Source organism: Eutrigla gurnardus (assembly GCF_963514095.1).
Source record: "Eutrigla gurnardus genome assembly, chromosome: 12".
Taxonomy (NCBI): Eukaryota; Metazoa; Chordata; class Actinopteri; order Perciformes; family Triglidae; genus Eutrigla; species Eutrigla gurnardus.
Window position 1 is genome coordinate 18420298 of NC_139926.1, and position 22413 is coordinate 18442710.

The 22413-nt window shown below is 44.7% G+C and overlaps 1 protein-coding gene across 5 annotated transcripts in view; it reads left to right on the forward strand.

The window, feature by feature from the left end:
• The window catches only part of il1rapl1a (interleukin 1 receptor accessory protein-like 1a), a 138725-nt gene that overhangs the window by 82396 nt on the left and 33916 nt on the right, over positions 1-22413 (forward strand). For all 5 annotated transcript variants that reach the window (XM_084022836.1, XM_084022834.1, XM_084022838.1 and 2 more), the window contains exon 6: positions 10478-10552. In XM_084022836.1, the coding sequence (XP_083878962.1) occupies positions 10478-10552 (75 nt within the window). The remainder of the gene's footprint in view (positions 1-10477; positions 10553-22413) is intronic.

The following is a 22413-nucleotide window of genomic DNA, read 5'->3' on the forward strand; positions in this document are numbered from 1 at the left end:
GCCAGGACTGTGTTAATCCAGTCCCCCGGGGGAGGATCCACCTGCTCTGGCTCTCCCCTGCGGAGGCCTGGGTTAGCCTTGTCCAGCGGCTCTGACCGAGGAACAGAATGGACACCAGGCCGCCGGGGCTTCACTCTGAAATGCCCGCAGAGATCGCCGCTGATTACACAGCTAATCCTCTTTCATTGCCTACTGTAGGACTAGCTGCGGGATGTGGTGTTGGTATCTCAAAATGTTTTTCACATGTCGCATGCCCCCCCCAACCCCCCTGTCGACCTCCCCCTCCCCCCCACTGCCTATCTGCCTATCTGCATAAGCTCCACACAGGTGTATTTATTGTACGTTTTACTCTTTTATTTAGCAGGAATAGCTTCTTTATCGCCACTCCACCGCTGGGCTCTGTTATCTGAGGCCGACAGGAAGGTGTGTGTGTGTGTGTGTGTGTGTGTGTGTGTGTGTGTGTGTGTGTGTGTGTGTGTGTGTGTGTGTGTGTGTGTGTGTGTGTGTGTGTGTGTGTGTGTGTGTGTGTGTGTGCGTGCGTCTGTCTGTGTGTGTGTGCGTGTGTGTGTGTGTGTGTGTGTGTGCGCCAGAGTATGGCTGTTTGCAGGAATCAGGAGGCTGCATGTGTGCTGAGGAACCATGTGTGCTACACCAGGTAGCCAGGCTGTATGCTGATGTTGCTCCGGCCTGCATTATTGAATGTCTACACGATGTCTGTGATGCTGAGCCCTAATGGAAGAACAGTGTAGTGTACACTCCACCCATTGGGGAACATTCAAGTTTGCGGTGATATTGTCCGATCTCACTGCACTGATCCACACGTGCGGCCAGGAAGGGAAAGGCAGGGGAATAAGCTGGAGATGCAGTCAAAGAAAAAAGCACTGGAACGGTTTACTGGAAGGTAAAAAAGAGTGCGATGGGGCCAATTCTGGGACAGTGACGAAACGGATGAAAGGATGACAGAGCGGCAGAACGGTCCGTGCCTCTAAGTGAGACAGAATGAAAGAAAATATCGCTCTGTGCTCCAGTGACAGAGGTTAAGAACAGTGTGGCGTCGGAGACGGATGAAAGGAGTGAGCTCAGAGCGAGGCAGCTAAGCTACACCCACCCAGATTGCCGATGTGTCGACTCCTCATCAGCTGTTAGTCGAGGCTGGATTGGAGCAGACACTCCTCTCTCCATCAGCCTCTTTTCCCCGCTCCACCCCTCTCTGTCCTCCTCCATCGCCGCCTGCACTCCCTCTCCGTCTTTGTTCCCCTCCACCTCACATCCATCCGAGGTCCCAGAAGCAGTCGTGTTCGCCGCTCGCTCGGAAAACAAGCAGACACACATGAGCTGCTCGTGGTCCGCCCTCCCGTTTATTCACACTCATTTGAACTTTGTGTTACATCGCAGGTGCACGCGTTCCTCACATGCTCCGTTTTATGTATCCTCACAGGCAAATAACCCTGTGAAGATCAGAAACTTGCAGCGTGTGCTCTCTCTCTCGCACCTTCTTCCCATTTTTCTTTTGCTCTCTGTTTTGGCAATTGCAGTTGGCTGTCTCCTCTCCCGGTGTATCCATATAAACATGAGTGCACACACATGCAGGGCTTTAAAACCGTCTCACTTGCACAGATACGGTCCCTTTGTTTTAAGACTGTAGTACATTCGAATGTATATCATATACCACTTTGGTGATTTTAGCAAAAACGGCAAGCAAAATACTGTAATGTGCAGCAATAACACTATACGTAAAGTGAACATAAACTATTAAATGGAACACTCCCCAGTCAGTGGATGCGTTAAAAAAAAGACTTTTAATGTGGTTAAAGCAGGAACATTAGAATAGCAGTCTGCATTGATGTATAAATGACTGGGAGTGATTCTTACAGTGTCTATGAGCTACTTCATAATGAATGAAAGCTTTTTCCCCAGTTTATGAAATATTTGAAGGTACATTGATGAATCAGCAGCCTCGGATTTGAGAAGAAGAAGAGTGTAGTGCCATTAGCCTCGTGCGCAAATGATGATCCGACGGGTCCGGTTATAATTTGGCATTCTGCTGTTTCATTCGGCATCGGATTACAGGAGTTCATTGATCCTGAGCATCACAGCCTCCCATTTAAAAAACGAAAAAATCAGCAGATTGTGTTTTGTTCTTTAAATGCGCTGCTGAGCAAATGCTGCTGTATCACATTTTACTATACACAATGTAAAATACATTATGACAGAAATAGTCAAATAATAATATTGATGAAATCCTATAAATGGCTATTTTCTACCATCATTGTGCTAATTAAAAGCCCACACCGGCTCCTCTGGCTGTAGGTTTCAGCAGCCGTGAGTTCGGGTTGCGGCGCTCTGCACCGCCGTGCGTCACCGTGATGAGGCCGGTGATGTCCTGGAGAGAACATAGTTATTAATCATCACACCTTCCGATCCATATTCACCTTCAGCCGGCACCCTTTTTACAATTTGCGCTGCAACATGCATGAACGGAAGTAGCGGTCGATGCTCGGAGATGCCCACACTGACTCATTATTTGGTGGATAAGACAGGACCCCTCACTGTATGTGTCACAGACCCCCACAGACTGTGAGGAGTAATGATTGTGTGGCAGGTGTGTATCTGTGTGTAGGATAAGAGAGAAGGAGGTTTTACCTCTGCTGTCCTCACTTTATCAGTGTAATTACTTGAATTTTATTTCATTAAATCTGGAGGCAAAGTCATTATTGTCATTTTTCTGCTCATTTATGCGACCAGAGTTTTGAGGACACCTCTCTCTCCCCCCCTCCCTCCCCCCGCCTCGGCATTCATCCTCACTATTCTGTAAACAATAGACCCATAAAAATGCACCTCATTCATTTCAAACGCTATTCACATTCCCCGACTGCTTAATTGAACCTCTTACTGTGAATACAATGCAAGTTATTCTATCAACCTGCGTAAAATGTAATCCTCGTTGAGTCTGAAGAAAAGAAGAAAAAAAAAAACTCCAACCCAAATTAAGACTAAACGAGGTGGCTTTTTAAGTAGAGAATAATTGGTATACCCTGTGGAGGCACGTAGTTACTGAGAGTTAGTTTTTGCAGCATCATGAAGGCTGACTCAAGGTGATTTTTTGGAGTTATAGATATGCCTGTTAAAGTTTGTGGGGAGGGGGGAGCCTGCAGACGGATCTCCAGACAACGTCCGATTATTGGATGGAGCAACGGCATTTACAAGGGTCAAAGATCTGTGGTCGCTCACGTGTACGCCCACACACACATTCACGTGTACACACACACACACACACACCTGCTGAGAGGGCAGAATCACAGTAAAGCTCCAGCAGTCAATAACACATTTTCTCAGTCTGTTCCCTTCACTCTGTGTCTCACTTCCTATGGAGGTTTTCCTCCTCTTTGAGTCAAATTCATCTTCATTCGGTCTCCACGTCGTACTTATCGGGCTAATAAATTGTTAAATGAAGTTCCCATTGGTTGGTTAACATGCTCCGCAAATGAGCGAGCGGCCTGACGCCACGGCACTTTTAATTTCCTCTTTCCTTCTTCTTCCAAAAAGATATGGAGTATCGCGGCTCACAGCTGGAATCCTCCTTTGAACAGCTTGATCACTGCCATGTTTCATCATCAGATCGTCTATCAGAGAAGACACTTAGTCGGGGGAAAAAAAGCCGGACCGGCCGTTTGTCCAAAAGTGGCCAATTGTTCTCACTTCGTCCGTGATGATAGCCTTTTGACGGCGCCGGCGCCTTCGATGCCGGAAACCTGTCTGCTCGCATTGGTGGGGATTGGAGCGAACGCTCCTCGTGCTTTTGATGTTGAAGCATTTCAGCTTTGCCAGAGGCAAGGCTCTTAGAGAGCACAACAGTGGTGGACAGTGGGGGAGCGTGATGTGGTTTAGGATGAATATAACTGCTTTCACTGACACCATCCGGCTTTCTGCTCAGCTTCTCTCATGTGGGAAACGGTCGGGGCCTGGAATTGAATTTCCGCATACTCCGAGGTGACTTTATAAGGGAATCATACAGGATGGTTATTGCACCATCAGGAATGTAATGAAACTGGCTCAAAGGTGACAACTGTACAGAGGAAGGTCACTGTTAATATATGGTGATCTCCCGCGGTACACTATAGGAGTCTGCCAACCGTGGAGGAGAACCAAGACTTCTCTAGTCAAGCTTAGCAGTCTTGGGAGGCTCACAGGGACTCCGACCTGCTATTTTTGCCTTTCTTCTCTAGCTTCACTGCCTTTGTTGGTAAAAAAGAAATAGTGAAAACCTTTGGGAGCCAATTTCCTGAGACCAAAGGACAATGAAGTCCTCTGTTCACAACTTCACACAGTCGTGTGTGTGTGTCCATGCATGAATGTGTGTGTCCATGTGTATTTATATGCCCATATAAGTACCTGCTCACCCATATATACTGCATGTGCCAGCGATTTACATTTCTTCTTGACTCCTCTGATGCAGCTCATACTGCACCAGCAGCACATCGTCCTCCCGGCTTCTTTTCACTTCGATTTAAGCCAGATTTCTGTAATTTTATCACAATGTATATATTAATGTTTGACTGTAGATTGTTGTCATTGTTACATGTTGATTGCTAGTGGTGATATTAAGGTTTCACACATCAAATTAACTTAAAAAAAATATTAAAACCGTATAAACCTGGGATTCCATCATGAAAAATGATGAGGTATGAATGTAACAAATAAAATGCACCCACAAATCTTGATCCATGTCGTTCATAACTGGACTTCTAACTGTATTTACTGTGTCTGTAGGCTACAACACAACTAATAAGGCCATAACAAATAAAATCAGACCAAAACAAAAGAGAAATGATTTAACTACATTGCCTACGTCCTCATGTATGGTAGAAGCACAGATATCAAAGAGACAATCAACAAAATCTGCAAGTCAACACAATCGGCCTCCCAAACATGAATTCCAATACATTATTATGGAACTTCTCTTATTTATTTCACTAATAGTTATACTCTCATGTGTTGGTAATAAGATCATCCTCACGCACACGACCACAATTTGAATGACTAACAGAAAAAAGCCCAGTGATCCAAGTATCTCCGCTTCATCCTTAATTCATTAATTTGCTGTTTCCCTAAAGTCAGTCACCCAGAATAATCCATCTGGAAAGTCCAGTGAGCTTTTCCGCTACCAAGCAGAAATGGGATTGTGGATGACTTATCACAAAGCTTATATCCACACATTCTCGCTGTGTGTTAATGTATCCACAATGCAGACCTGCACACACACACACACACACACACACACATACGAAGCCTGCTTTAGACTCTCCTCTACTCACAGAGAAGCACCTCAGGCTTTGAAAACGTTGAGAATAAAAACCCGGCTGTGCTCGCAATTACTTTGCAAATAATTCACTACACCTGAAATCTCACACAGTTAGACGTACGCCGAGGCTCGGTCCACTCCGTGTATTCCACCTTCCTTTAACTTTATATGGATAGCATACTTTCGGAAGTTCAAGTAATGCAGGCCAACTGTAAGAGTTTACAGAGACATTTTGTGTCACCCTCTGAAATGAATTCAGCTTGGTTTGCTGCAGAGAATAAACAATGATTCCGCCCCGAGGCGACTCAGACATCAATATTTTATAGTGACTCATTGATCCTAGGGCATAAAATTTGCACAAGCACACCATCATGGCCATTCCCGTCCCCTGAAGACACATATTCACCCAGGACACATTAATTGAGTCTGCTCACAGACAACCATGTCGTACAGTACATGTCGTACCCAGACACGATCAATGAGGGCGAACTCGCTAGAGTTACGACACTTTTTTCCAACTTTAAGCGATGCGCTTACTGTCGCGGCTGCAGCTGTGGCTCAGGAGCTCCCCACCGCCTCCTGTCCACGCGCCACATGTGTCCTTCATCAAGAGGCCGCTGCTAAGAAGACGCAGGAATGTTGACGGAAGACGCTAACGAGAGAAGACACACACTGCCTCCAGAAGCGAAAAAACCAAGATGAATGCACGACTGCCAGCCAGGTGAGTGGGCTTTCTGGAGAAACAAAGACTTTTACAAAGGCTTTGTGCGGATTGTGATGGAGCCTACGAACATAAAGCTGGACGGCGTCACCAAAGACGAACAAGAATCCAAAGTGATTCATGCAGAACGATGTGAATAAACGAACCGCCACTCAAGAATGACTTTCCAGAGATTGCACTTCAATGAGGAAGGAGACATCCAGAATCCGTGAGAGCATGGGAATAGTAGATGTTAAAAAAGAATCCCTGGAGGGGCAATCTAGTGGAAACTATCTCGTCTTTGACGGCGTCCAGGAACGCCACAACAACACATGCGCCAAATCCGAGAGCTAAATTCTGAAGCTACTCTCTGAAAGCTGAACCAAGAGCAGATGGGACTGGAACGTGTGCACAGGATGAGGAAAGTGATCGGCGTTGGAACCAGCAGCAAGAGACCCAGGCCAGTAGCCGAGGAATACAAAGAAATACAAAGACAAGCTTCTGGTTCTCCAAAAAGACATGAAACGGAAGGACGAGAGTCTACACGAAGCATAATTTCTCTGACGCTGTCCCCCAAAGAAAGAGAGTGCCCGTTATGAAATCTGCAAGAGGGAACATTGTGGACCTGAGGTATGACAAGCAGGTTCACCCTCCCGATACAAACCATCCTCAGATAAGTGAAACAACCTTTCAGGGTTCATGATTATCCAACTTACACTTTCCTTTTGCAGTACTGATGTTTCTCTTTGTCCAACTTTGTTTTCTGGGAATGTGTTGTTCAGAGTGAAGTGTTTATCGCATGCTGGGAGCCTTCCAAAGATGGGATTCTTTTCAGTTTTAAAATGAGATGAGCTTTTACCAGGAAATGTTCTGAATATGTAACACAAAGCACTCTGAACCAAGAGATCCAACCTTTTGTTTTGCATCTATTAAGAGAGAACAAACCTCCTCAGATCTACTGTAATTTACAAAACGATTACAGAACAGATGGTATGCAATATGATGTTTGAGTGTGTTTGTGATTCCTGTATTAGACCACAGCTGATGTCACAGCATCTGATAATTAGAATCCTAATATGTTGGGGTTTTTTTAAGAAATAAATCCAATAAAAGCTAAATTTATTTTCTGATGACAACTTTTTTTATTAATTCACCGCCCAGCAGATATAATTGTTTGATGATGGTTTATTTCTATTGTTGATCATTAAACGTTTGGTGTGGTTGGGAAATACTAAAATAAGACGTTCAGCGCCCAACATGCAGGTGTTGCAGACTGTCACATAAAGCAGAGTCACACAACACATTTTTAATTGGGCCAAGAAAAGTTGAATTAAACTAAAATATTTTTTACCTGTCTTTTGAAGTAGCAGATAGAGATACATGGATGGAAATTGAACAAACCGTGAATATACAGCCTATAATCACGGTCTTCCAGAAAAAAAAATAGACAAGAAACATCCATTTCTCTTCTCACAATGCTTTGAAAGCTCAATAGATATACTTGCGTGTTTAATTACCTGTTTATGTTTATGGTTGCTTAATTCCAGACTTTGATTGCTAATGGCAATCGGAGACTCTTTCCTTTTGTTTGACGGTTGCTCCCCATCCTCCGTATTTTTAAATGGTGTCCCCCCCCTGAACCGTGATAATTGATGTATTTCCCATAAAGGAGTTGTAATTAAGATAATGAGATTTTCAGAAGCAAGTGTAGCATGCCAAAACAAGGGGGGGGTTGAGCATGTTTCTTGACTGGTTCACTTTTACTTCATGCATTTTCCCGTTTTATTCTCCTCATTTCGGCAGCTCTACTTTCCTTCTGCCTCTATCTGCGTTCTCGCTACCCCGCTCTTGTCTCCCTTACACAGCTTGTCCTCATTTGTTTGCCCAGTGCATAATTGGCTATAGGATCACCCATTGTGTAATTATGTATAGCAGTTTGATATGTAATTAAAATTGTATCAGTATCCAGTGTAATTTGTGCTGTGTGATTACCTATTAAAAGTGCAAACAGTTGTGCCTAAAAGCCCGTGACCGCCCCTCTCATCGACGTCACTCTGCTTCCTCTCGCCGAGCGTTCACACACCGGTTCTACATCTGACCGCAAACCTCCAGTCTCACCACCACATGGATAAACACTTCCCCCTCCAACACTGCAGCCTGACAGCTTGTAGAAATGTTAAACCGGTTATCCTGCAGCCTTTAAACACTTTACACCGCGCACTCCACTGCACATCACTGCTAGCTCGGGAACATCACATGTCCTGTTCCTCCCCAAATACAGACCCCAAAAACAGAGCGGGGCTTTCAAAGCGCTTGTTAGAGCGCCCTTATAATAAGGCTAAAGAAGAGGGCTTGTGAGGACACTCCAAGGGAACATCTTAATGAAAGCACCAGGCTACAAACTGGCCTGAATAAGCTGCCTTTGCAAATTCACCACTACATAATTAGACATGCCTGAAAGCTCTGCTGTTGGGAGTAGCCTCTGTTTTATTCAATAAAGCACACTTTTTTTTTTTCCATAGCGGGTTTAGGAAGTCCAGAATTAGTGTTGGCCTCTTTAGTGCATCTGATTGTATCTGAATGTGTCTGCACTCATTTTAATATGGAGAAGAAGACGAGAAATGTGCAGGTCTGCAATAATATCAAACAGATCATGCTTGCCAACAGAGAAATGTGGGTTATAATGAGCTTAACATGCCCCAATTTTTCTCCTCATCATGATGTAATGCCACAGCAACAAAAATAGTGTGTTTGAGTGTATATCACAGAGTATACCAAGCTCAAAGTAAGCCTTATAATCAGCAGAGAAGAAAAGTGTGTTTCACTTGCTGTTTCTACGTAAAGGTGAGCACAAAAAACTCATTGTCAAATGCAAAACGGACCATACGTTTAGAAGTAAAGGCCAAGTTGTTTCATAAAGATGATGCATCTTTTTTTAATCTTCTTTTTTGTGACCACATTTTCATTCATTTCACTTTTTGCTTTTTTTTGCATTCATAATGGAAGAGACATCACATTATGAGAATCAATTAACTGAAATAATGTGTTGTCATTACATAACACATCTATTCAGGTAATCACATATGCATTATACATGAAAATTTACATATATAAGGAATGAAAAAGAATAATGATTACATAAATTGAATGTATACACAACCCAAGATAAGCACATTGGTCTGCAAAAAGTTTTGTTTCTGTATTATGAATGGGAGATGAAGCTTGTGTTCAATGTGGATATTTTGTCTCCCCCCTTTGGTAGTGAGAGTAATTACACAAAAACGTTGCTTGATTATGACATACACCTGCAGGTGAGCTCGCCACATCTGATCCGTGTTTGTCATGACTATTGGTAGCTTTTTTTATTTTTTTTATTTTTAAGCCCGTCATGTTTTTTTATCTGGAGCATCCACTCCTGAAACTTTCTTGGAAGATTCTTAGGATGTTCGCCATTTCCCTCGCTGCTGCTGCCTCACTATGATCTCTTCTTTTTTTCAAACCAACTTTATTGAGACAATCAAAAGTTTGCAGTATCTTGCGTGTACATCTTAAATCTACAATTAAGATGGCGCGCAGGTGGCGGAGTGGTTAGAGCGCATGCCATGTACGCACGTACATATGCACCCGGTTCGAATCACGGCCGGAGGTCGTTTGCTGCATGTCACACCCCCCTCTTTCTCCTGTCTATCCTATCTGTCTACTGCTAATAAAAGGCGACTGTGCCTCAAAAAATAAAAATAAAAATCTACAATTAAGATAAAATAATCCTGTATTAATCCCATGGTGGGGAAATGTGCAACTTCTCATACCTGGCAGCAATAGGCCAATCACCACTCCTTTGGGAAGAGCTTGAATGTAACATCTATATGTAAAAGGACATCTGACATTCCGACACTCCGCCTCCATGTCGCTCCCCTCGTGTCAGCGTTTAGTCAGGTACATACAAACCCCTCTTTGTGTTCTCCTCACCCCTTAACCCTGCAGACCACCGAACACACAAACGCTTTTAACAACAATAAAGCTGCTCCGTGTGCTGCCGTTCCCCGGAGGACGGGCTCCGGCAGCAGGTCTGACATCCGCCGTTTGGATGATTAGCATCATTAGAGCATCAGCTGCTCCCTCTCACTCAGACACCCAAACACTCCACGATGGCTCTTCAAACACCTCGCACTCGTGCAGATTAACTGATGACTTGTTCTTGGCAAAGCAGTGATTCAGTTATGATTACGAGTAGGTCAGATGAATGGAACCCAAGGTGTGCAGACACCAGGGAGGAGTGTGTCTGCAAAGAGACACCCAGAGCAAGTCGGGCGAGGAACGAGGACAGCCAGAGAGGGCATGAGCGTTTTATTTATTTTGAAGAGGAGGTAGATGACTTCTGTCTGTGCTGCGTTCAAAATCTCTCCAAGGCAGACGCGTGTTGTTCGTTTGTCTTGCTACTATATTTAAATTCTCCTTTTTTTCCTCCTTTTCAGCTCCGTTGACCGACAAGCCGCCGAAGATCCTGTTTCCCACGGAAAACAAGATTAGCAACATGGAGCTGCAGCTAGGTAAGAGCATCATGGGATTTCCTCCAGCTGCAGTCACTACTATTCGTGTCATTTCCAAAATGACAGGGAATGGATGACTTTACAAATCCACTCCAACACGCCTCCGGGGCGGCGAACACAGATTGATGATGGCACCTTTTTTTTTATTTGCTACACAAACAGCAAAAGAAGAAGAAGAAGAAGAAAAAAAAAAAACAATTGTAAAAGTGTTTTCCATATGCAAATGGTGGGTGCTAATGTCCCTGCGGCTGTTTTGTCAACAATGAAGAGCCCATATGGTGCCAGGGTTCCAAACGCCGGCTCGCCACATGGAAAAGCGGCTGCTGCTCGGTTGCCGTTGTTTGTCTTCTTTGACGTGGGGTCACGGAGGGCCGACTGCACGAGCACGCGTGCGTGAGCGAATCTATGCGGAGCGGTTGTGTGTTTTTTTTTGGGTTGTTTTTTTCCTGCGACAGCATACTGCTTGATTTCTGGGCACGGTCTGCAGTCCACATGGAGCTTGCCGCTCTGTGAATGAGTCCCGGTGAAGCTGATTGGACAAGGAAGCCAGGGGATTGGAAGAGTGTGTGACAAGAGAGAGAGAGAGGGAGGAGGAGGAGGGTGGGGACGAAGACAAAGAAGGTGCAATGATTCACTGAGAGGTTACCTTTTGTCTCCTATCTGATGCTGTTGGAATCCAGTTAGTTCATTTATATTGCCTCCACGCTTGGCTGATCAAGAGTGAAAAATTGCTGCTGTTGATAAACTGACAAGCACGGCCCTCGCATGTCAGCAGACTCACACCCATGCATGAACAGGCTGCACAATGCACCCTTCAGCTGTTTGGCTCTTGATATCATTGGTGCTGCTAATGATATTGAAGCTTCATCTCATTTAAAACCAGTTGTTACTAATGTATGCCGTATGTTTTGGTGAGGGTACAACATGCACAGGGAAGTAGTGCTGAGCGTCCATAACATTTGAGACTCGTTTAAAGGAGGAATGGTTTAAATCGGTGCAGCAGAGGTCGAGATATCCTGACTCTTCGTCCCAGACGAGCTCCAAAAACTGTGGATCTTGCATTTCCCCCACAACACAATCCAATAGTGTTTCTTTGTGCCAGGTAGATGCAGTTCAAGCACCACATTCCCCAGTTTGAAATTGCAATTTCTTTTCCTCTAAGCCCAAGCCAGGATAACCCAGTGGAGGTTCGTTTTTGAGATAAAAAAAAAAAGAAATGGCTAATTAGTGACATCTCAACTGACCTCGATGTGTGAAACCAGCGGAGCTCCTCTCTAATGGTGCGGTACACGAGCTTGGCACTACCGTGGCAAACACTCAGTGTGTGTGTGTGATGTTGTTCAGTGAGCCTCCACACTCCCAGAAGAGTGTCTAAAGCCCAGAGACACCGAGGTAAATATTTTAAAGCCGGACTCCATTTTGTGGGCAAAAAAAGTTGTATCTCCCCCCAGACGAGAGTTTCTATTTTGCTTTATTTATTTATTCTCCTCTTCCTTAATATTTGTTGAGTCATGCCCTAAGCAGCTTTATGGAGCAACGTGGCAGATTTATGGTAGCCAGAGCGTGCACAGGGAGAGGCTGGTCCCTTATGGCAAGTGGGAGATAGAGAGAGGGCGGGAGAGAGCGGGAGAGAGAGAGAGGATCCAGTGGAGGCTCGTGGACGGGCAGTAAAATCAGAGCCGTAAGCAGAGAGATAAATCTGCAACACTGCCAGGAAACACAGCCCCACTTTATCTCCTCTGCTGCTGCAACCAGTGCAGATCTCAGACAGCCGCCATCGCGGCCAGCTTCACACAAACGTACACGCAGAAATAAAACACCTTCATGTTGCCTAAACTCTTGCAGGGATGAACACAGAGGGGATCTGAAGCGAGAGCGTGGTGAGAGTTTGAGGGTTCTTGTCGGGAGCGTCCCCCAGCTCTCCAGACGCAACCTTGCTTATCTCTGCCACCCTTTCAGCTGAAGGGCCAAAATCCCACAGCTGCAGATTATGTCACTCAGGACTACACCACCAGCACATAGCCGTGTGTGTGTGTGTGTGTGTGTGTGTGTGTGTGTGCTGCCGTCATCACAGATCTACGAGGCCTCGGGACCTCAGCAGTCCTCAGGGACGTGTGACTGTGCGAATACTGAAAGCCTGTTTTCCACCAGCAATGTTACTTTTGGTATTTTTAGCTTTCAAAGGAGACAAAATCAAGGTTGCGTAGGACGGTTTGGATTTTCGTCAGTAGCCCTCGAGTTTTTTCTGTTGCAAGATAGGTGTTAAGTTGGTGCAGTCCACTTCTCCGCAAACGGGAGGGTGATTCATAATGTGGGGGTTTTTGATTTGTTGTGTTGGGGTCTGTACAGAAACACACACAGACACACACAGTATGTGACAAATCACACAAAGTTCCACATTTCAAACTCACAGACTCACTCACTCGGTGTTTATTCCCTCGGGATGATTTGTCATGAATTCGCCGTCCCAGAGGAAAAGAGCGGAGGGATTCAACTCACGCTTACGCAGCACTCCGCCGGTCCGTCTCGCTTCCACCCTCCGTCAGCATGCACAGACATTCTCACCACTTGCGGTGGGCAGGTCACACGCACTCGCGGCGCTGTAATTGTAACTGATAGAGGATTTTACTGTCCCCCAAAGCCAGCAGATGGGTGCACTCTAGTGGAAAGGAATTAGAATCAATTATTCCAGAGAGGAGGACTGTGTAGAGGCACACACACACACACACACACACACACTTAAACATCTGCAATAGATGATGGCATTCCTGATTTTCCTGGTGTTTTAGTGATATGTTTTTGACAAATTCCCACTGTGGCAGTCCCACTCTCTCTCCCCCAACTACCTCCATCTCCTCCTTATAAATAAGGGAACATCTGTCTGCTGGCCGAGACACCAAACAACAGTTGTTGTTGTTGTTGTTGTTCATTTAATAGGATTGCTCCAATCAGTGGATTTGCTTGTGTGAGTAAATACAGAGGGTTTTAAGAAGGTCGGGTTCGGGTTCCTTCTGTGTGGAGTTTGCATGTTCTCCCCGTGTGAGCGCGGGTTCTCTCCGGGTTCTCCGGCTTCCTCCTCGTAGGTGTGAATGTGAGCGTGAATGGTTGTGTGTCTCTAATTGTCGGCCCTGTGATAGACTGGTGTCCTGTCCAGGTGTACCCTGCCTTCGCCCAATGACAGCTGGGATCGGCTCCAGCACCCCCGTGACCCTAAATACAGGATAAGCGGTTGACGATGGACAAAGTAATTAAAGAGAAAATTCACATAGTCAAACTTTGGTAATGGCTCTTTAATAAATATGCTTAGCAACCAAGCAAGTAGCAAGATGAGCTGGTGGCCAGAATTAGTGTGTGAGGAGTGTTGGGCAAGTTACTCAGTCAGTAAGTTAGCTTTGTTACTTATTACCAATTAAAAAAGTCATAATTTCACTGTTATTATTACGTCCTCATTATATTCCTATATTGCATATGTCGCCGCTCAACACTGCGTGTGACCTGCTGGAGAACATGCTAATAATTAGCTCGCCAACCCCGAATGTGTCAGTACTTGCAGCATCAACTGTTTCATGTAGGGGACTATTTTTATGCCACTTTTCTGGTCTGACCAGGCACTGAGACGCAATTATTTTCTGTCACAGGTTGCTATGACTACTGTATGTCTGAGCACATTTTTTTTTTTTTAAATCAAAAATTCTTTTGGTTTGCAGAGCTCCACTCCAAGTAAGGGCAGATTATGCTAATGTGACACTGATATTGTGGCATAAAGTGAAGCGGTGAGGGGTACCAACAATATTTATTTCATGTTTATCTGTATGGGGAATAGTATGTAGCATTAACATGACACACACCGCAGCATTTATGGTCTAAGCTCATTTATTTATGCAAGCCTCCTGTCGCTTTGCCTTTCAACTGAAGGTAGGCAGTTGAAGCACGCTCTATTGACCTTTCTTCACTTCTCTATCTGCTCCGACATCCTTTTATCCCTCACCTCTCTTCTCTCCTCACCGCTTCAAATATTGACCTCTGCTTGCTTGAAGATTTGGAGGATTTGTCATTGAGGATGTCCTGATTTCCCAACATCTGTTGAAGTGGTTAACGCTGCCATCTTTAGAAGTCTACAATACTGAAGAACACCTAGCTGTTTCACCACGCACGTCAACCTTTCCCCGGGTCAAATTGAAATTGACATTGCTCTGCAGAGTTGCTAAAGGTCAAAACGGAGTCACATCACTGGATAACTCTCGGCGTCTCTCATTCTGTCCCTCTTGCTCTTCGTTCGCTCACTTGAGCGTCGTATCTCTTGGTTTCCTGTCACGTTTCTTTGCTCGGGATGAGATGTACGCCAACCCGCTCTCTCAGCCGACGCGTCCAATAACGCACCTCGCTCAGCGCTCCTCGCCGTCTCGCTCGTTAAGTGTGTGCATGTGATGCACCCGCCCGCTGCGTTACAGGCGGACTGACGCACAACTGACGCGGTACAAAGGCGAGATGGTCCGCAGGGCGGCGGGTGAGGAGGTGGACGTTCAAGGACTCAGAGGTCCTTAAACCTTTGAGGTGGTTTTGGTGCCTAACTTCCTGTGAAGATGGAAGTTTATTGTGAAAAGACACTATGCATGTAATAAGCGGATATAAGACTCAGAGTGTCTTGTTTGAAGCTCGACCAACCTGCATTATTTGACAGTAAGCGCATGTTTGACATGCATGAAATTTGAAGTTTGAATGCAGCTGTGTGTGGCTGCAGGCGCGTATAAGAAATTGGAGCTGTTGGTGCTAATGATGCATGGTGATATTTGGTGCTGGAAAATATGAGGATCTTACAGAGAATCCATGAAAAAGGACCAGAGGATGTGGTCCAGCTGGCCCCTTAATGCTTAGAAACGGTCACACTGCTCATTTAATGAGACGAAATCAATCAGAAGATGATTTTTAATTAACCAAGTACATGTATCTATATCTTTAAGTGGGGACAGATGGGCCACGAGGCACTTTCTCAATTGACTGTGTCTGGATATGTTAATTTCTTTGTGATAAATGACATATTTACATTCCAACACAGTGGGAAAAATCCAGCCCTTAAAGGTCACTCTGCAGATACAGAGGAGGGGGGGAAGTGCCGTCGTTCTATTTGGCTCCAGTCCCACAGTGACCTCGCCTTAAGTAAGCCGTGGTGACCGGTATGGTAACTAGTGTGTCAGCGAAACAAAGCTAAATGTTTAAGTGTGTGAACGGTCGTCATTAATCACCGAGTCCGGGGCTGAGAGCCGGAGCGTGCCGTATGATAAATTAACTAACAGCGCCTCTACACATGCCCAACAGGAAGGGGAGAGGGAATGAGAAAACACACAAAGGCAGAGACGGAAAACAGCACCGCGTTGCAGGCAGTAAGGACGGACACTCCGGCCCGCTGTGCGTCACATGCAGCTGTTTGTTTATTTGCTGCCTTCACATTACTCACCGCAGCCAGCCGTGCTGGTGAGAAGATGCAAGAGAGGTGTGAACCCGTTCTTGATGCAAACCGGTCTCCCCGGTTGTTATTCCTGCGAGGCGCCGGGCTGACGTGGGACTGTCAGCCGCCGTCTTTGAGCAGCTGCAGTTTCAGCGGCGTGTCCAACACCGTTGGTTTTAATAGACCTTATCAGCAGCCGTTAAGCCGATTCAGCATGTCGAGTCGGTGGCATAGTCTGAGAAAGAGCTGTCTGACTGGCTGCTCAGCCCAGTGAATCAGTGATTTCATCCATTTAGTGCGATTTTTTTTGGCTGTTTCTTTTTTCTTTCCCACTGGCAGCACACAACAAGCAAAGCAAAGCAAAACTTTTACAGTGACAGTGCCAACTTTTCATCAGACGCATTCTCAATCCGTATCCCACTTAGTCTGCGAAAGGATTCGACTTGTGTTCCATTTAATTAAATCCAACGTTCTTGTGTATCAGAAGCACCAGTGTGCTCGAGAGGCAGGAAGGAAAACGTTTAATGAGGGGTTTATTTGAAGGTTTATTTGAAGGTTTAGATCACAGCAGACTTGTGTACATCATATCAGCACCGCGACGCTGACCTTAAAAATCTTCTCTTTTTCCTGCCACGCACGTGCTCGGATGCTTTTACGCGTCTGCCGCAGTCTTCCCCGTGTGTTTAAGTGCTACTTAGAAGACTTGAGGTGATGTGAGGCGACTCATCAGTGGGTTTTTGTCAGCACTTTGTGTTTGGCGTGTCAGGTCCATGAGGTCCGCCCACAACAAGGCCAACAGATCTGCCTCGTCTCTCTCTGGCCTGAGCTCAACTTTATGCTTACTGTCGGAGCGCGTATTCAATTTTGTCAGTCATGTGTGTGTGTGTGTGTGTGTGTGTCTGTGTGTTTACAACACAACCATTATCCAGGCCATCCCGAGCAGTTGTGTTGAATCAGTCACCGGTAAGAGTTTCTCCACCTTTTGAGGAACGCATGTCTTTTAAAGAGAGAGATGATTTAGGTAATGGTAGCTTTTACCTCGTCGGCTTTGATGCTCAGGCTCACTGACAGGAAATCAAAGAGAAGGAGCGCCCCACTCATCCCTGTATCACTCAGTATTTGATACAACAAGGGCAGGCAGGAGGAAGAGGCAGACATTATGAGACCCGCTTTCTTTTTTCAGAAGGGTCTCTGCTCTCAGAAAACTGCCCGTTCATCCTCTTCCTCCGGTCACTTAGGTGAAGGTGAAGGTGAGCAACAAAAGGGGTAAAATGACGTACAGGAAATTGAGTAATTGTAGGTGGAAAGAGATGGATGTTAAGTAACGTGGAAAAAGGTTGGAGGAAGGATGGAGAAGTGAGGAAAGATAGATGAGAGAGAGATGGAGGGGAGAGAGCTGGCACTGGAATGACATGCATGAACAGCAAAGCGAGCAGGGGAAAAGGCGGCTTTGCCATTCACTTTGAAGCTTGCTCCACTTCTGTCTGTCTTACGTAACAGAAAAATGAAGAAAAACAAGTGCCAAAAAAAAAAAAAAAACGGAGGCAGAGCGGAGAGAGAGAGAGAGAAAAACGAAAGGCAAGAGAGAACTTCCAAACTTAATTTCTCTGATGTTTCCGGCAAGCGCGTAGCTGCATCTGGACGCTGGAGCTAGTCGCCGCACCGCGCCGAGCTTTGGTGTGGAGCGAGGGTAAAAGAGTGAGCGGGAAGAGAGGAAGATCAGTCGGTGGTGTGAAGAGAGACAAGAAAGGAGGGTTGAGAGGAGGCTGTCGGACAGAAAAAGATATGGAGAGCAATAGGGGAGGAGGAGGAGGGAGGATAAACAGAAAAAGGAGAGGAGAGGGACCACACTGAGCATTTGAACCCCAGAGAGCCATCTACAGTAGCTCTCTATCTTTCTCCGTGTTACGTAAGCCGATCTCTCCATCCTCACCGCTGACAATGTTGGAGGCCAGCTGAGGCCTTTCCCCTATGTCTGCTCTTCATTAGCCAGAGAAGACCTCCAGCTGGAGGCCACGGCTCCATCCAGCAGCCAGGAGCACCGTTGCACTTCAGCTAACACCTCTATTACCGTGGCCCTCTCTGTGGGGTTTTTTTTTACTAACATTTTTTTTTTTTTCTCGATGACAATCAATCTTCGTGATGTCACCATCGCCCACGGCAGTGAAGGTTGCTATGGAGATCAGCAGATCTGCACCGAACTGCCGCCTTAGGAGAGAGTGTATGCGAGCTCACCATGGTGCACGTGCGTGCCTCTTTGTGTGCACGCGGTTCATCTTTAATTGCCGTTCGGAGTCTGCATCCTGAACACAGTCGGTAATTCGAGAGCCCCAGCGTGGGGTAAATAGCCGAGACTCATTTACAAGTGTGCTAATGGACTTTCTCTGTCTTCGTCTTTCTTGTTTCCCGCATTCTCTTCCCCGCTTTCTTCCTCTGCCAGGCCTTTTCTAACACCCCCCCCCCCCCCCCCCCCCCACACTCTCTCTCTCTCTCTCTCTCTCTCTCTCTCTCCCTCCCCCCCTCTACATAGCAGGCACACATCATACAGTAGATCAAAACCTGCTGCAGAAGCAGTATAGAACAGGTTTGGTGCATAATTTGCATGATGTTATGAATAAACAGTTTTAGGTGGATAATTATCTTCAATTTAGTCATTACCATGAACGTTGTTGGATTGACTATGACTGGCTGCTGCTGACTCTGTTTTAATAATAGAAGTTAACTGGCCCGCTGCTAGCCTGCGGGGATGCTCACGGGAAAGTATAGCCAGCTTCTTTTTATTGTGTTTATTTATTTATTTTTTGGTTCAGAAAGGTTGCAACTCTTTCTCATGCTCTGGAAACTGCTCGAGATGGAAGAGAACTGTTGGTAAAAAAATAAACAGCCTTTTTTCAACTGTAATTTGACCAGTGAAAGACTGAGAGAAACCCTAATTTCCTTTCGCTATTTTAGCCTCTCTTTGCAATTTCTCCGCTCTTTTCTCCTCCCTCCGTCTTTCCTTCCTCCCTTAACCACTCTCTTCAGCCTCTGAAATGTGTTATTAGCATTTAACAATGGAAGAATAGGCATTTTAAGTGCCAGCTTTGCTTTCCTTAATAACTACCCCCATGGTAATAATTGCCCCTTGGAAACAAAAGTCAAATAAAACCCTTCCTGGGTTACCAGGCAGTAAGGATGCAGCTGGGGTCGTGTGCTTTCCGTTTGTGTGGGTGCACACTTACTTTTGCACATATTTAGCTAACACATCATTGCAGATCGCAGAGTTTTTTCCCCCCCTCGCTTGTTTTCCAGTTTATAACTTCCACTTGTTTTATCAATGAGCCAAACAACCGAACCAGTTCATTACACAGTGCATTCAGCACTTCACATTTTATTGTTCATTGTTTAGATTGTATTTCATCGCTGCAGTCGTTCCACCTCTCCGTGGTTGCTGTGAAACAATCCCTCCCTGAAATGAAATACACAGTCCTTTTAAGAACAAGCGAGTTCCTCCACCTGGACGTATCCCTCCGCTGCCGTTGGCAGGGATACAAGGCTGTCTGGGGAACACAAAGAGGAAAAAAAGTCAGACATCTGAAGCCACATATTAGCTTCATCTGAATTTTAGGAGGCATTTTTGCTGAGATCAAATGTGGATTTTGTCTCTTATTTTACCTCACCTCAGAATATGCCTATACCCAATACCAGTAACCCAATACCAGTAACCCAATACCAGTAACCCAATACCAGTGCTCTTTTTCTCAAGTTATTAGGTTAAAGTAAAGGTTATATATACAAGGTGAGCATTAGCACTGGTCCAAATTCAGCAACCGATCAACAAATGTGCTCTATGCTTTAACTCATTCTCCACATGTCACAAAGATGCATCGTTACGACACTTAACCAGCTCATGTTGGGTCAACATTGATCTCAGTGACTCAATGGATGTGCAACGTTAAGAGCATGGATTTGTCTTCCTCTACACATGTTTGACAAACAATAGGGACGAGCTCATTAACTGTCCTTTCAGCTGTTATTGCTTTTTAACATAGATCAGGTACGTTTACTGGTTAACTTCTGGCTCTACGTCTATCAGGCTCAGTCTTTGTTATACACGTCTTCCCTCAGTCTTAATGAGATGTGTCTCCTCAAGCATCATCATGTTGCCTTGTTTAGGATCCGGAGTAGAGCCGATCATCATCAGCATCATGGTCACGGTGTTATATAAGAGAAACAGCTTCCTTGTGATGAGCTCTTCCTGTCAGGGACAGTGTTACCGTCTTTAAAGGGGACGCTTTTATGTATCGCCGCCGGCAACAGCAGTGGCATCATGATGAAGCATCATGTCTTCAGGTTGTCCGTCCGTATTTTCATCCGGTCCATTCTCGAGAACGTCACATCTCAATAATACTTTTTTCTTTTTTTTTTTCTTTCATTTTTCTTTCATATTAGCACAATTTTGATGGTTAAAGATCAAGATCATCAAGCCCATGACTTAATAATGCATATGATAATTATGATCATTTTGGATAAAATGATGACGTCATGACATTTTGGACAGACGAGGTCCTTCACGGAGGCTGTAATTCTACTTTTAACCAACATTGCTTGTTTGTTTAGACGCTTCCAGCATATTTAAAGTCTGCCTCATGTTTGTTAATAATAAAAACATTTTTAAATTAAAAAGTAGCAAAGGTAGAAGATTTAAAAAGTAGGTCAGAAACCAGATCGGTCATTATGGAAGGTGCTTAGCATGTGGGTTTAACGATTCAGACTTTTTGCCGGTTAACATTAATTTTGAGAATTCCTCCAGGTCTGATGTTGACCATGACACATTTTCACTCACTTCCTCCCACCTCGGGTTGCTTTCACTGTCTCATCTCTCAGGGTTTTTACAATTCCTGTACAGCTCTCACTATCTGTTCTGAGGACTCGTTGGTCTGTGCCTCCAAACAGCCAGCAGAGTTTATGTGGATGTGATTCATCAACACTCTGATCCTGTATGGGCGTTACACATGGACCTCTTTTTTTACCTATTTTAATTTGCAGAAATATTGGTGAAAATTGGATTTAAAAATACAGCTTCCTTTGCAAACACTCTGAAATTTAATTCTGTTTTTATTTTATTTATTTACTCTTTTTTTGTTACTTTGCAACAAATTTTCATTTTTCCCCACATTTATTTCTAACATTAACAGTTTCATTGTTATTAATAAACTCAGTAAAACTAAGAGCTGTATTAGACAAGTACCTTATCATCTTGGTGTTTCTACTTTATTCTCCATCCTCTATCTCAACTCTCTGGCTCATCTCATTTGGACATTTAATTATTGCTCTTATATCACGTAAGCGTGGCCTTTTCCATACGAGGTGTGGCCAGGCAGACAATACCTATCAAGCATACATTTTCTCTCCACTGACTTGCTACTATATTAATCCGCGCTCTCTCCTCTTCGTACTTAATTATTCCCCTACTCAGTGGCTTTTCGTAATCGCATGCACTCCCCTATTAGAGATAACATGACCTTTTGTGTGTTGGCAGTTTCCTGTGTGACCTTTAAGAGTGAAGCAGACTGAGAACAGCTGTGGATGGAGTGGAGCATAATGTGGGGCTAAAGTGGACTTGATCAAGGAGTTCAGTCGGAGAGGACCATTACAACACTTTGTCCTCAACTGGAAAATGAGAAAATTAGTCACCTTTACGTATGTGCGAGTGCAGCGGAGCTTTCAAGGACACCTCTGACCTCGTCTCTTGTTCTCTTCACAAGAGCGGCTCGTCCAGATCACGCCTTGTTTCACAAGTAATCTGTCGCTTTCACTCTTTCGCCGGGTTCCTCCTCATCGCACTCTTTGCTGCTCGCTGGTTATGGACCCCTGCCTCTTTTTTCCTCTCAGCTGCTTCCTCGCCTTTCTCTCCCTTTTGTGGGATTCTCATTAACTCAGAGTAAAGTTTGAGCCGGTTTTTTTTTTCTCCACTCGAAACCAATTTGGTGAATAAGTATTCATATCTACTCATCAACCCTCATCTGAGACATCTGAATCAACATTAACTTTTATTTTTGAAGCACTGCAGTGAAATGGATTGTTTACATTTTCCTCTGAGTAATACAATTAAATTGTCTTTTTGTTCCTGCTATATACCCTTCTCACTGATCAATGATTATCATATTGAAAGTACTTTAAGAGTAAGAATATCACTAAAATGCCACGCATTGCTTTATAATTGCAGTTAACACTCTAAAAAGCTTTTTTACTCAAGCGGCAACTTCTGCTGCTGAACAATTAAGCATCTTTGAGTAGTAAAAAAAAAGCACTATAGAAGGCCTATCAATTATTATAATTAAAGCATAATTGACAAAAAAAAACTGCAGTTCCCCAAATGACCACTTGAGGCTTGCAAGTCAATCCCCACAGATCCGCAGCAGAAATAAACGTG